This window comes from Bison bison, unplaced genomic scaffold (genome assembly GCF_000754665.1).
Source record: "Bison bison bison isolate TAMUID 2011002044 unplaced genomic scaffold, Bison_UMD1.0 scf7180017864518, whole genome shotgun sequence".
NCBI classification, from domain to species: Eukaryota; Metazoa; Chordata; class Mammalia; order Artiodactyla; family Bovidae; genus Bison; species Bison bison.
Genome location: NW_011495071.1, coordinates 18,650,323 through 18,665,306, shown reverse-complemented (window position 1 = coordinate 18,665,306; position 14,984 = coordinate 18,650,323). Strand labels below are relative to the sequence as shown.

At 47.3% G+C, this 14,984-nt stretch overlaps 1 protein-coding gene across 10 annotated transcripts in view; it reads left to right on the top strand.

The window, feature by feature from the left end:
* TEAD1 (TEA domain family member 1 (SV40 transcriptional enhancer factor)) overlaps nucleotides 1-14,984 on the top strand; it is a 274,377-nt gene that overhangs the window by 201,283 nt on the left and 58,110 nt on the right. For 8 of the 10 annotated variants that reach the window (XM_010830611.1, XM_010830606.1, XM_010830607.1 and 5 more), the window contains 5 exons: nucleotides 8,334-8,345; nucleotides 9,123-9,257; nucleotides 10,234-10,280; nucleotides 11,173-11,234; nucleotides 12,230-12,354. In XM_010830611.1, the coding sequence (XP_010828913.1) occupies nucleotides 8,334-8,345; nucleotides 9,123-9,257; nucleotides 10,234-10,280; nucleotides 11,173-11,234; nucleotides 12,230-12,354 (381 nt within the window). The remainder of the gene's footprint in view (nucleotides 1-8,333; nucleotides 8,346-9,122; nucleotides 9,258-10,233; nucleotides 10,281-11,172; nucleotides 11,235-12,229; nucleotides 12,355-14,984) is intronic. The other 2 variants (XM_010830605.1, XM_010830608.1) reach the window with 1 other exon arrangement.

Genomic DNA, 14,984 nt, shown 5'->3' with positions numbered 1-14,984 from the left:
CTCCACTGCTGTGTCCTCTTTCTCACTCATTGTTTCTAAGCAGCAAATTATGTTTAAAAGTTCCACTCTTATTAAGTCTGGAATGTGTACATGGAAACTTTGCAATAGCAGCATTTAAAACTTAGGTTATTAAAGGCTGGGTTCTCTTAAAGGAATGGCCATTAACTGAGAGTGTCCATCAAAATTAACTATGATGTTTTTGTTGCTGAACAACAAATAGTTAATAAGTACAGAGAATGACATATTAAACATTCATGTTTGTACAATCTAGAAATGATTATTTTCATTACATTTCCTTCTAAGTTTTATTTTTTTTTAGCTGAAGGAAATCAAGGGCAAAACATTATTCTTACTTGTTCTGATTTCCTCTGCCCATTGTCCTTCCTCAGTTAGTCTCAGTCTCCCCCCTCTCCACCCCGTGACCCATCATCTTTCCTTGCCACTTACTGTCTCCCTGAGAAAGTCATATCCAGTGAAAATTATATCTTCTTCTTTTGACTTTATCCTAGAACTGATCTAGATTTTTTTTTTAAACCTGTTGTCTACTGTGAACTTGTCCTAAAGCCACTGGCACCAATGTGAAACTATTCATCTACAGTTTCTCCTGGCCTGAGCCAGGACAGACTTGACCAGCAATTCAGGATGGCCTTGGACACAGACTGCAACCATGAGAGAGAGATGCAAAGGGCAAGAAAAACTAGGGAATAGTTGGAGAGTTCAAGGAGTGATGTGAGGAGAGCAAGAGCCAGGAAAGACTGGGGCAGTAAGGGGAAGGGGTGAAAGGGTCAGCAGAGTGCAGGTGAGATTCAGAAGCCCTGAGACAGATGGGAAATGCAGGGCATTTGTAGCCAGAGTGCCAGGATATGGGACATGAAATATGTATTTGCAGTTTGGGGTTTTGTTTTGTTTTTAATTTTCTTGACCAAAATGTCTAAACTACAAGTCAGAATGTGATAACTACTGCTCTAGAAAATACTCAGTTCTCTTAGTGATGAGAGGACCACACGTTTGACCCCTATCCAGACACAATTCTTTTGACCCATCAGTCTTCTGATGCTTGGTTCTAGTTATAAAGTAGAAGATACAAAAAGTACAGTGAAGTTGCTCAGCCGTGTCCGACTCTTTGCAATTCCATGGACTGTAGCCTACCCGGCTCCTCCATCCATGGAATTTTCCAGGCAAGAGTACTGGAGTGGGTTGCCATTTCCTTCTCCAGGGGATCTTCCCAACCCAGCGATTGAACCCAGGTCTCCTGCATTGCAGGCAGACGCTTTTACAGTCTGAGCTACGAGAGAAGCCTCAAAGGGGAAGATGGACCCATGCAGTTCCAGCATGCAGATGGCTTGTAGGTTTGGAGCATGCATCAAGCGATTCCAAGGACACCGACTGAGAGAGATTGCTCTTGGACCTTATGTCGCCAGCTGCGTCTACAGCAGTGTTACCCGCACTGGCTTCATATATTGTCTGCCGTCTCCTCCCCTTCCACCTAGTTTATCCCCTCTTTGGAATCTGTATTTGAGCAGTAAGAGGTAGCAGCCTGTCTGGAAAACAGTGTGGTGTGATCTGAGGACCAGCCTGCAATTGCAGAAAGGATTCTCTACTTAAAATTATTTCACTCGCCATTATTTTATCAAAAAGTCTTAGGTTTTTTTTGTTTTTTTTTTAAAGCTCCAGGGATTTATCATCCAAGCATGTAGAAAGACTGAAGAAAAGAAAAAAAAGAGAAAGAAAGATTGTAGAAATACTCTCTGTGCACTAAGCAGTCTCTTCTTTCCTACTCAGAGTTCCTACTAGAGTTTCCTGCTCTGAGTCTCTAAATGTTCGTTTGTCCCAAGAGCTTGTCCAGTCCCTGCCCAGAGGCCTCTTCCACGATAGCAGCAAAAAGGCAGCCCTTGATTTGCTGGTGTCAGAGGCTTGTGTGAGTGGCAGCCTGCTCATAGGCCACCACCACGCTGTGGACCGCCTTTGTCTTACCCTGAAGGTGGACCAGGCCACTTCTGCTGGGTGTGTTTTGGTGAATGCATGACTCTGGACAGTCCTCAGAGGAAGGGAAGTCTTCCTTCTGTCCTGACCTCAGCAGGAATACATCTTAGGCAGTAGACGTGTTCGTGTCAAGCTCTGGATTGTATTGAAGAAAAGCCTACACTTGCTGACATTGCATCATCCCAGTAGAGCAGAAAAAGGCCTGAGCTCCTCTGATTGTGTCCGGTCGCTGCTGACTAATTTATGAGCTCCATGTGCTCCCCGGGGCCATTTTCTTCATTCTCACTCTGGTGGCCTTTGTCGTTTGATTTCTGAGCAGGCCGTTCTTTCCAATCTGCCTTTGCTTCCAATAAGCAGAGAGCTTAAAGTTCAAATTGTTGATTTAATCCTCTTGATAAGTTCAAGAACTTTGCTAGGGCTCTGCTGCAGCCACATGGCTGAATCCTGACCAAGTCACCACTGATTCTGTCCAGGAATGGGCCTGCCCGCAGGGAAGACACACTTCCCTCCATCCTGCGGTGTTCCCTGTGGCCCTCTGAGCTGCTTCGCTCTTTCGAGCGTTGGCTGTCAGCAGAACACACAGCAAAAGAAGCCTGAAACTACCATGTCCTTTGTCTCAGCACCAGCTGAGACACTTGGTCTTGTCGCGGGATTTGGGAAATGATACACCGCCTTTCCTGGCATCTCCCAGTCTTCAGGGAGTTCTGCATTCATGACATGTACCCTCTCTCCTCAACACGATTTTCATTACCTTGTTTTCCGTTTGCCTGGGTTAAGACCAAGATTGGAGACATTTCATTTCTTGTGCTTAGAGTTAGAACTTCTCATCAACCACGTGATGATGCAGAACTTACAATGTAAACTGAGGAAGTACATACTTCTCTATTCTATGTCAGCCGAGCTCGGATTTTTTCTTTAAAAGCAGCAGAAACAGCCTCGTTCTACATTTTTTTCCCCTTCATAGAGAAATCCCGTTATTAACTGGCCTCTGATATAGACAGTGCCCTAGAATCACATTGAGCCCAGAGATGATGTACTCCGGACCAGGGCGTCTAAGCATTTCAGGTCTCGAGCAGACTTGAGCCTGGACGGTGGGCCACATGGGCCCTGAAGATGGCAAGTCCACGGAGTAGCAGGCACACACTCAGTGGCACAGTGTGCTCAGAGCGCCGGATGCAATTCTCAGGGAGCTCCTGAAGGTGGCTGTCGCCCGCACTTTGCGTAAGAGGATGCAGAGGCTTGCCGTGGTGGCTTAAGGGACTCACCCAGGGTCACAAGTCCGAATTTGACCCCAGGGCTATCTGTTGCCACAGACCAAGCTCTTCGTGTGATAGCACGTTGCCTCCTTACGGGGTCCTTGCTGGTCAAGGATGAGGGCTCGTTGCCCTGGCTCGAGTTGCTTTGCACTGTCTGCCTCAACCGAGCCCTATTTTCACTGTGCCTGTTGAATTAAATAGAGAAGATGAGTGGTGGAAGCTGGTACCTTCTGGCTTTTCAAGGGAGATTTGCCTCTCACTTCTTGCTGTTAACCTCCCAGGGAAATGGGCTAAAGGTCAGAAAGGTGCCTTCTCCCCAAAACCCGGACCTGGCATTAGATGACCTAAATCCCAGGCTTCCTGGTAGAGAGGCACCAGGCACACCTACAAATCACCTGGACCCTCATCTGCAATCCTTTATGATGCTAAGCCGCGCATCACAATGAAAGGCGACACTATTGACAATTAGAGAATACTAAATATAGCCCAGTACATTTAAAAATGGACAATGGTAAAAGCCTTGAAAAATTTTTTCTTTGATGTGAATGGAGTCTTTGGCATTTGGAAATACAATAAGATGAATTAATTGCTACTCATTACGTGGCAAGTCAGGAGAAGTATGAATGTGCCTTGTCTTCTCAGCATTAGCTGTTGCCCGACCCCGGAATAGGCCCTTTTGTACCTACTCCTGCTTTCTCTAATAATAAGCAAATTAGAGATCATGGCTAGAAAAATTCAAGTGCCCTCCATCCTTTCTCCAAAACCGTCATAGACTCTTGTGGTGTTTATCTGCTCAGGAGCAACTGCTAATAATTGCAGAGGTCATGTGAATCCACATAGTGTAAGATTAGAAACAACATCTGCAAAATTACTTCTTAGGAAAGTGTTCTATTTTGTCTTCTTCTGAAAAAGTGATTTTCAAGCAAATTGCTATTTTTCGTCTCATGTACTGTATTTTTATACTGCTGAGAGAAGTATATTTGGAGAAAAACATTTAATAGCTCTCAGAAGTTTTTGAATCCAGTCTTTTTTCTTTTTGATCGTACATGTTTTTCCTGATATATTGGTGGACTTTCATATGAATACATTAGATTGGAATCCTTAATTCTGAAATGATGGCCCCTGGTTAAGCAGGAGTGTGTTCATTCAGACTTCATATACAGTCACGATAATATTGTACATGCAAGCAGGTGCCGTTTTATATTATCTTTAAAATTAGTTTATAGCTAATGCCTAAAAATTATGAGATAATTGATTCCCCAGAAAAATCCAAAGCTGAGAAAACAGAGGGGAGACGAGTCCCCACCTTTGCAGAGCCTGGTTCATAAAATATCCTTGAGTGTGCAGAGCACACCAGTCCAGCCATGTGCATCTGTGGTAGGTTGCCTTCCCGTCACGGTTATTACATGAAGACATTTTCCAAACATTGTGTACATTTCCACCGTAGGAAGGAGGCAGTCAGCTGAGCCCAGAGTTGTAGTGGCAGCCTCGCTCTGCTTCATGAAATATGAAAATCTGTTTACTTAGTAACAATAACAGTTTGAAAGGCTTCAGGCTGAGGACTTTATGTCTGCCACTGCCTCCTGGATCCCCCGTGGTGGGAGGTAGGGAGGCTGCTGACAGTGCGGAGTGCCAGGCATGGGGCAGGAAGAGAGTCGAGTGGGGACCGAGGCGTGCACCCCGCCTTGGAGTGACTCCTGTGCCTTCGCTCTCAGGTCACATAGGCCGTTTGTTCTTAGCACTCCATTAGTAGACTGAGACCCGTGTTTCCTGTTCCATAAATAATTCCCACATTTCAGGTTGTGGGCTTGAGTTAGGGTTTGGTTGGAGAAGGGAGATCTGCCTTTTCTTTCCCCTCTTCTGCTTTTTGTGGCCTCATTCTTTACAGTCTTAGGAACAGAGGGGCTTAAAATCAGCAAAAAGGAGTCAGTGTGAAGTTGTCCAAGCTTTTTCCTAGGGCATATTTTTTTTTCATGCGTGCTTATATGTACACATGCATACACTCCATATTTCCTGTAATCTAAGACATCATACATTATAACTCAGTATTGACTTAATCATGGTTTTTTCAAGATAAAACAATGTGTTCATCCCTTGTAAATCCCATCACATCTCAGAAACGTTAGTGTGAAAACATCTTAGAATAAAATTAATGCGGTATACAAATGTCACATATATCTTTGACTTTACTTAAGCTACTGTTGTTTGGGTAGATTAGCAACCCCACCCTCTTTATTCTGGGGGTAAGTGGTGATGATAGAGTGCAGTGTTTAAAAGTCCGAGGTATTAGGCCAGAATGACGCAGAGAAGTCATTTACTCAGGTCTGACACTGAGAGTTATAATTTCTCCAAAGCCAGGCATGTATCTCTAGGCTGAAAATGACAGTTTAGAGATGCTTCTATTGAAATCTCCCAGCTCAGTGTCCTTCTGTGCTCCCATTTCAGGATAAGTAGATCTACAGCCAGGCTCTCCGTTCTGATTTCCAGATATCCCTGGTGGTGCTTGTTATCTGCACGGTTGCTTTAGATTTTAAACAAAAAATTTTAATCTTCTTAATTTTCCAATGTATATAATAGATAGAGGGGAGATGTTATAAAGTGAAATGAGTACTCAGAATGTCGGCACTACAAAAAGTAGGAAATCACTGGTATAGACATTTTAGTCCATTTGTAGAAAATTGCCTCTTCTCAAATAGGTAGGTCAAGTGCAGAAAGAACTTCTACTTGAGATAAAATTTCCTCTCCGCACTTGGCTTTCTCTCTATTAGGACAGGCGGCTGGGAGCTGCCTGAGTTTTAACATCCTGCTGTCTTTCCACTAGTGGTTTTCTGGCTATATGTATTAGGACATATTTGCTTATAATAGAAGTCAGACTCATAGCTACAAATACTTTTAGAACCAGAAGACCTTTAGAAAATAAAGTGCAACTCTTTCCTTCCTAGATGAAAAAAATTAGAGTGTTAAGTGATTTACACAAGGTAATACAACCCATTAACGCCAGATGGAGGGCAGGTTTGAGACCAGGTCTCCAGACTCCCCAGCAGGTGTGCCTTTTACTGACAGAGAGCAGGTTGGTGTGCTCAAAGCAATAGGTTTGCTCTCTTGCTTTGGACTTCTATTTTCATTTGGGTACCTGGTGGAATGCTGGGTAATAAGAGAGTCAAACCTGACTTTATTTAACAAAAGACCGTATTCTGAAATGTTCTGAAGCTTTGTGACCTAAACAGTAAAGGTGGTGACTTTTCTCCTTTCCTCATTGACTGATTTCCCTGTTAAAAAAGTATCAAACTTTTATGAACATTTCGAAGAACTTTTCCATCAGCCTAGCATAGGGAAACATCTCAGGCAACTCTAACACCACAAGAGTGGGTTATGAAGATGTAGGGACTTGCCTACATTTGGACCTGGACTTGATACTTCCTGGTTACTCCACCCAAGTGTGCACAAACACACTCTGTGTTTGGGTGAGCAGAACTCCCCGTCGTCAGCATTTCATAAACAGAACTCTCATGTTTGAATGTACCACCACCACCCCCCCACCGCCCCATGACATAGTTTTGGAATAGAGCCAAGCCCACAGACCTTTATAGTTCTTCCACAGGGTTGGCATCAGCCAGGCAGACAAGAAACCTGGGCTGCCGTTTTCTCGGTTATGCCTGCCTGGGCCCTGGAGAGATTGTAAGTCTTGTGGCTCATTGGGAAAGGACCTGGGGTTATACCTGGGCCATTCATTCAGTTTCAAAAATCACCTTGAGAGTATTGATAACCCCTTATTGGGGGTTAAATGACTTGAGGGCTGGAGTCCAAAGTAACCGTCCAAAGAGAAACCCACAAGCTTGTACTGATGTCAAGATGCTCTTGACAGAGAAGGAAGTAAGTGTGACTGACCCAGGTTTCCCATTTATTATACCTGGGTACCCTCTGAGAGGGTGGCCAGGCAGGTGGAACTGCAGGACCAGCTGTGGGTAGACTGATGAGCGCTGAGATCTCGTGGGCTCAGTTTGGCTGTAGGGCATTTACACACACATAGTTTATCATAGAATTCCACTGACTTCAACATTTGTCTCTTTTTGCCCTGGCATCTCATTGTCTGAAATGTTTCAGGTCTTAAAAAAGTTGCCAGAGGAATCTAGCTTTAGGTTAGAAACTTCAGCAGGTTAGCAAATGGAGCTTCAATGTGAAGAAATGCCATCTGACCAGAGGCAGCAAGGGGCATCACTTCAGTCCACAGGACCCTCGTGTCATTGAGCTGCCACAGTGCCCTGACCATGGGTATTCCCCAATAGCTGTTAGATAAGGCTCATTTTTCAGTTGAGAGCCAGAGAAATGTATAAAGTATAAAATTTTATGCAAGTCTTAGGCCTGTTTTCTAAGGGTTAATATACTCCTTTGAACATTCACATGGTGTTCCTGGTAGTTATGGGGCAAAGTGGTGTCTGTGCCTTGGGACCACCTGGTTGATCTTCTTGGAACCCTCTAGTTCTTGTCCTTGTAGGCTTTGATTTTTCTCCCTCCTCTTCTTGGCCTTCCTTTGGCACCTCAGCATGTTTATTCATCACCTTTGGGTAAACCTGTAAACCCTGAAGCCACCTCGCAGCTGGTACCCAGTGTCTTAGCCTGAAGCTCCCCTTGACCTTCACTCTCTTGTCTGAACTCTGAATGGCAGCTGTGGCGAGTGCTCTTTCTACTTTGATGTCACCATTTTGCTCCTGCTTTGATGGGGTCTGGGCCCGGTGTGTAGGGTGTGTAGACCTGCAAGCATCCGGGAGCCTCAGCAGGTTCACTGAGTGTGAATCCCTGCCCCTACCGTCAGGGCGTGTCACACACCAGGGGCCTGACCATTTTTCCGTCTGTCCTGGGGAAGCCTCAGAATCAACTCAGAGGAGCTGGGAGCCGGGGTTGTTGGTAATTGTCTTTCTAGATAGATAGGGTCACACATTTCTCCTAAAATGCCAGGGGGAGGGGAAAAACCCACACCCCTACACATTTTATTGTACTGTGTGTTTGTATATGTGTATATTTTTTAACTAAGAAGAAAAATAACCCTGCCTTTGTACGCAATCATTTTAACAAATTGTTTATTGTTGTATCCAGGTAACAAGCATGGTAAGTATTTTCACCAAATTGAGTATTCTGTACTTGAGCTGTGCTTGGCAGACTTTTTGGCGAGCTGTGTGTTACCAGCCTTGGCTTTCCTAGAAAAGACCCTTTTAGGAAAAGGAGAAACCACGTCCCTGGTAGAACCCCCTGCGTCCTTGGCTACAGAATGAACCGGCCTAGCCTTGGACCCCGGCGGGGATACCTGAGAAAGCATGCCCCCCGCCAGCATGCTGCTTGGCCCCATCCTGGCCCCGCCGCCCCGCTGCTTCTGAGTCCCCCACCAGGTGTCTGCCAGGGCTCCCCGGCCGCACACAGACGGGCCTCCCGGCACTGTGGATGGTCCCACCCCAGATCCACAACCATGCCTCTTCTCTCGCCCTCCTCCCATCTGTGTGCTTCAAAGCAGGGCCATTTTTTTTTCTTTTTTTTTTTTCCTTGTTTCTTTCAGTCTGTTAAGTAATTGGAGACATCTCCTTTTGGAAGCTGGAAAAATAAATACATTGTCCACTCTCCTCAGAGGCTTCCCATTCTGTTGGAAAATGGATTAAAAAAGAAATTTTTTTTTTAAATCTTGCTACTGGGTGTTCTCAGTAAACGTCCAGAGTTACAGTAGGTTGAGGCCGTTTGGGCCTTCTGGCTGTGTTTATTTATCCACGCATGTTTGCTTTTCCAGCCTCTTCTGTGGCTCTGTATTTTAGTCCCCGTGCTCGCGGCTGTGCCTGTCTGAGCCGCCTGGTAGCCGGGGGTTGTGTATTAAGTCTTGTGTGTACTGTCGCCTTCAAGGATCAGACTGCAAAGGATAAGGCCCTGCAGCACATGGCCGCCATGTCGTCAGCCCAGATCGTCTCGGCCACTGCCATTCACAACAAGCTGGGGCTGCCCGGGATCCCACGCCCCACCTTCCCGGGGGCGCCGGGGGTAAGTTACCAGCTGGGTCTGGTAGTGATGGCCCCTGAGCACATGGAGCCGACGTGGCCGAGCATGAACCCATGTACCTGGCACTTCCTGTTAATTGTGCCAGGTGTAAGAGAGGGGAAGGACCACCTCGTGGTGCCCTGATGCTGGGTGCAAAATGGTGAGAAAAGCGGAGCTAGGGAGAGGCGGAGAGAGAGAGCATTTTATTCCTGGCCCTTAGTCTCTGTTCCTGTGTCCTCGGGGTCACTTTATGGCAACTGGCCTCTAAAGAGACAAAAGTATTCTTTACTACTATTTTCATTTTGCACCTGCCAAAGGCTGAGAAGCTTAATGTTGTGGTCTCATTTAATCCTCACAGTAATCTTAAATGCCTCTTACTGTTACTGCCATTTTACAGATTTACATTTTACAGAAAACTGAAGTTAATTAGTAACAAAACCAGAGTTTGGGTAACTCTATCATAGTCACATGGAGAGCCATGTCGGGATTCAAACCCAAGGCTGTCCAAATCCCTTGACATCTGCCGCTCCCAGAGGCTGTCGGCAGGCACTAGGGCCTAGGAAAGCCCTCAGCAAAGGAGGTGTCTGCACCGTCCTGGTTCTGAGCTGTGTTCTCCCCCCAGGCTGTGAGCTGTGGAGGCAGAACATCACGTAGGAAGTGTTGCAGAATGAAGAGAGGAAAGGAAGGGTGAGCGGGCACATAGATGAAGCAGTCAGAGGAATATTTGTGAACCCTCTGTAATGTACCCGGATTCCTATTGGGTGTCAGGTGAACTCTTGAAGAGCTGGTGCCTGCCCTCAGGGAGGTTAACATGTTCTGCAGGACAGCAGCCTGTGGTATCTGCATTTAGGCTGTGTCACTTGGCAGCTGGCAGATGATCTGCGCCCCCTGTTTAGCTGGGATTGGAGTGTGTAGACATCCTGAGCAGTGCTTTGAGGTGAACTCCTAACCCTGAGGCTCTTTGCATTTTGCTTTCCAGTTCTGGCCAGGAATGATACAAACAGGGCAGCCTGGATCTTCACAAGAGTAAGTCTGAGGAGGGGCCGGCACTGACAACCAACCAGGGGCTGGTCACAGCCCACCCCGGGTTGAGGTTTCCTGGCACCAGACTGCCTGGGGCCTTGCGGGGGGCGGGGGGGAGGGAGATTTAACCTGACATCACCAACATCATCCCCCACTGTTATCTCCTGACGCCAGTAGCAGGAAAGAGATGCTCAGATTTGGGAGACGTGTAAAGACCTCAGTCCCTCCTTCAGTATTAGTGGTCCTGCAGCTAGCAACAGGAGGAGGATCTCCGTCTTTTCATGGCTTTGAGGGGGCAGAGCCTGGGGTCCTCCTGAGAGAGGACAGTGGAGGTGATCCTATAGTCCATTTTCTTCCGGCTTTCCCTGTAGTGGGGGAAGCTAATAGAAAATCCGACTGATGCTTTGAGAGCATGGGAGGTAAGCTCAGTAAACCGGAAGGCGAGGACAGATTGGGAATAAAAGCAGAAAGGAACCTCCTCCTGTATATTCTCAAAGGAAATGGAGCTACTTGGTCTAGAGAAAGAGAGCCTGAAACATGTCCCAAATCTTGCCTGCCCATGATGACTGCTGACCTCGGTCTCTGCAGGGACCAGAAGCGAGGTTCAGAGGTAGATGCCACAGCACGTGCAAGGCAAGCTGACCTCTGCCCTACCTGTGCCGTGGAACTGGCATGAGGCTTGGTGGTTTGGTCATCGGCACCCAGCCGGCCCCTCTCACTTGCACAGCACAGCTGGGTCTCCATCTTGGTAGAGCTCTGCCTGGGCTGTGCTCCCACCTGCAGATAGGGAAGCTCAGAGTGAGGAGTCCCTAGCCCTGGGAGGCCACGGCCAGACCTAGGAAGTAGCTGCTGCTACAGCCATGGTTTCTAACTCTCTCTGTCCTCTTATCTCCAGCGTCAAGCCCTTCGTGCAGCAGGCCTACCCCATCCAGCCAGCAGTCACGGCCCCCATTCCAGGTGAGTCTCTGAGGAACCCTCTCACTTTGTTCTCCAGCTGCACAAACACCCTCCCCTGCAGGGCCATGGACACCCCTTTCTTGCCACCACCCTCCTTAAGGCAGGGTTAGCCCAGAGCTCAGGAGGGTCGCCGGTGTCCCCTCCCAGGTCCTGCTTTGCCTCCATCATCTCTAGAGAGCTCTTCTGATGGGCTTTTTAAAAAAAAAAAACAACAGGAAGCCTGATCACTTTCACTCAGGGCCTTGGGTCACCCTTGAAAGGAGAAGTTGCTCTGGTTCCTTCCTCCTCATAAACAGGCCACATTGGGCGATCTCAGTCTTGTGGGCAGACGGTTTTATTTGCTGTTTCATAGAGAAGTGTATTTCAGTTCTGAGTACCCTTTCTTTAAAGGAGTGCTTACATGGAAGCCCAGGTAGAAAGCATGCATCTGGCCAACCTGCCTGCCTCCCAACACACACACATGCACACGCACACACACAAGCACACACACACACTCTTCATTATAAGCTCCCAGACTGAAATGCATTCACACGTTGCCCTCTGCTCCAGCACCGCAGAGCATCCCAGGAGAACATTCCACTGTGCTGGTGACTGCAGTCTTACTCAGGAAAGGAGCTGGAAGAGCACAGGGAGTGCCCACATTCCTGTCTCACAGGAGCGCTTTGTCAGCATCCACTTCCACACTTCATCTTTCTTGCCGTGGTCCCCAGCGAGGCCCCTTTGCCCCAGGTTAGGTGTCCTCGCCCCCAGCCCTTAACCTGGGCTAGTACCGGCTTTAGGAAGAACCACCTGCGTTGCGCTTCTCCGGTTGGCCATGCCTCTGGGCTCCTCTGCCAGAACCCACCGCTGCTGGCCTAGCTCCACCCCTAGACTCTGGTGGACAGACCTGTTAGCTTTGCTCCTGGGTGGTCCATTTTGTAGGCCCCTGCCCCGGGGGTGGCCTGAGACCTGATGATGGCAGGCAAGGAGCTGGTAATGATCAATTTGTATTTCAGGGTTTGAACCTGCGTCAGCCCCAGCTCCCTCGGTCCCAGCCTGGCAGGGCCGCTCCATTGGCACAACCAAACTTCGCCTGGTGGAATTCTCAGCTTTCCTTGAACAGCAGCGAGACCCAGACTCGGTGAGTGTGCTCAGAGTTGGGTGCCTTGACCCCAGGCTTTGCTCCTCTTACCCTGCCTTTGGGCCTGACAGATCAGATACCCTGCGTGAAAGCAGACCTGGGTAGGGAGGGCTGAGAAGCCCTCCAATGAAGTAAAAAGGTATTTCTGTTGACAAATATGTAAAACTTTAGAGCTAAATGGTTATGGATGCTCTGGACTGCAAACTCCAGGAATTACTAGAGCAGAAGAGTAAGACCTTAACAGGCTCTTGCATTTAAAGACCCTGACACTGGGAAAGAATGAGGACAGGAAGAGGAGGGGATGACAGAGGATAAGATGGTTGGATGGCATCACCAATTCAATAGACATGAGTTTGAGCAAACTCAGGGAGATAGTGAAGGACAGAGAAGCCTGGGGTCCTGTAGTCCACGGGGTGACAAAGAGTCGGATACGACTGAGTGGCTGAACAACAACATTTTTTGAGCCCTGACCTGTGGCTTGTATTGTGTAAGGCGATTAATAGATATCATCACATTTTACTCTTAAACAACCCCATAAGGGTAGGTGCTGGAAAACATGAGATAACAGAGAGGTTAAGTAACTTCTCTGTAGTCACACAGTTAGTATCTGATGGACTAGAGATTCAAATTCATGTCTTTAAAACTCAAGCGTAAACTCAAGCCTATTTAGCCATTATTCATACTTTTCAAAGCTGTGTTTTCTCAAGACAGCGAATTCTTAGCTTCTGAAGGAGGAGTAACAGGGTAGTACTTTAGCAGTCTGACATAGAATGCGATGCATCTTAATACCCTAAATATCCATTAAGTTAGCATCTGGACCCGATTTGTCGTTTTCCTCCTTCCTGTCTCCCCACCCCATCTAGTGCCCGTCCTCCTCCTGTCCTCAGCTGGGCCCACCATTTCCCCTACACATGTGAGCCTCCCTTCTCTCCACCCGAAAAGCCCAAGACCCTTTCTTCACTCCCACTCCTTGGCTGTGAGTACGAGCATTGCATCTGTGTGTGGGTGAGCCCAAGGCAAAAATGGAAGGAATCATGAGTTTGTCTTCGGGATCTTTACCAACTCCTTTCTATATTCTCTACCTCACCCCACCCGGCTGATCTTGGCGGCTCTCAAAAGTACACAGGGGCCACTCTGTTTGTCTGCTGCCTTGCTGCCATTCTGTTACCAGGAGAAAGCATCACGAGTGAGTTCATCATCTGTTGTAAATAACTTGGGTGTGAACCACAGGAGGTGACCTCTCCCTGAAGTGTTTGTGCTTTGGCTCTGAGGGTAGGACAGGAAGACGCCACGAATAGAGGGGTTTCCACCAGCCATCACCAGAGTGGACACTCAGGAACCCACATGTGGCCCCCTGGCATTTCTGCCTATGAATTGCGAATCCTGGTAGAAAAATAGAGTCGGCTCCAAAATTAGGATAAAATGAAGAAAGAGAGTAGTCATTGGGCCCGTCGAGGCAGGCAAAGGAAAAGAAGAGTATTGAGAACAGGGAAGAGAAGACCAGCCTCCTGGGTCAGTCTTCACAAGTGTCTGAGTGGCTGTACCAGAAGGGTGACAGTGAGTGCCTAAACCCTTGTCTGTGGGAGCACTGAAATAAACAACCAAGAAGATGACCTTTGCAACTCTTTGCTTCCTCCTCCTTCAAGGAAATGTACATATTTCTTCGGCTGAAGGCTGGGCTTTGGCTCAGTTCATGCTTCTGCTCTGAGTGGCTCATGTTTGTATGACGCCTCATCGCTCACAGAGCGCATTGTCATTGGTTATGCCATTTTGTCCTCCAAGTGCTAGTGGAGTGGATTTTGTTTTACCCATTTTACAGGTGAAGAAACTGAGGCCAAGACACATTAAAAGATGTAGAATATTTAGCCAATGAGCAGGAGGACCCGGAGCCCAGATCTTCTGTTTCAGTGTACTCTTTCACTGCTGTGAAGCACCACCAGTGGTGAAGGTCTTGAATTGTGCATTCAGTCTGTACTCTTGGGTGAGCAAACGTGTTTACTTGTAAACATTTCTTTTTTAGAAATAGAACTCCAGGACACTAGGAAGCACAAGTCCCAAGATGTTAGTTGTTATCCTTGTTAAAAGACTCAATATAATGTTTTATCACAAAACAAATTTTTATTTTTAATTTAAGAAGCTTATGGAGCACCCTTATGGTAACTGTCCTTCTCAGTTATGGACCTACTGGGGCCCAGAATGCCCATTTCCTCTTCTTCTAGTTGTTAGTGGTAATTGGGCTCCCTGCTGTGCATCGCTGAGAAGTTCCTTTTGTCCATCCTATAAACAGTTATGAGCACCCATGTGTGCCTTCTGGTGCTGCCCTGGTGGAGGCTGACGTCTAGTGGGTGAGGCCGTCATCCCCCGTAGGGTCACTGGGAAGTGTGACGGCTAGGGGTACTGTGAGTGGACAGGAAACTGGGCAGGCTTTGTGGAGGAACCAGCCCTTATGCAAAGAGGTAGAGGATCCATATGGGCCCGGAAGAGTAAGGAAGAAGAGCATTCCAGAGGTGATGACTCTGGTGTAGATAAAACAAGAGGTGAAAGCTAGTGAATAGTTTAGAAAGGCAGGACCCACCAAGGCCTTGGAGTAGTGTCCAGATATGTGTGTTTGATGTACATTCAGAATTAAG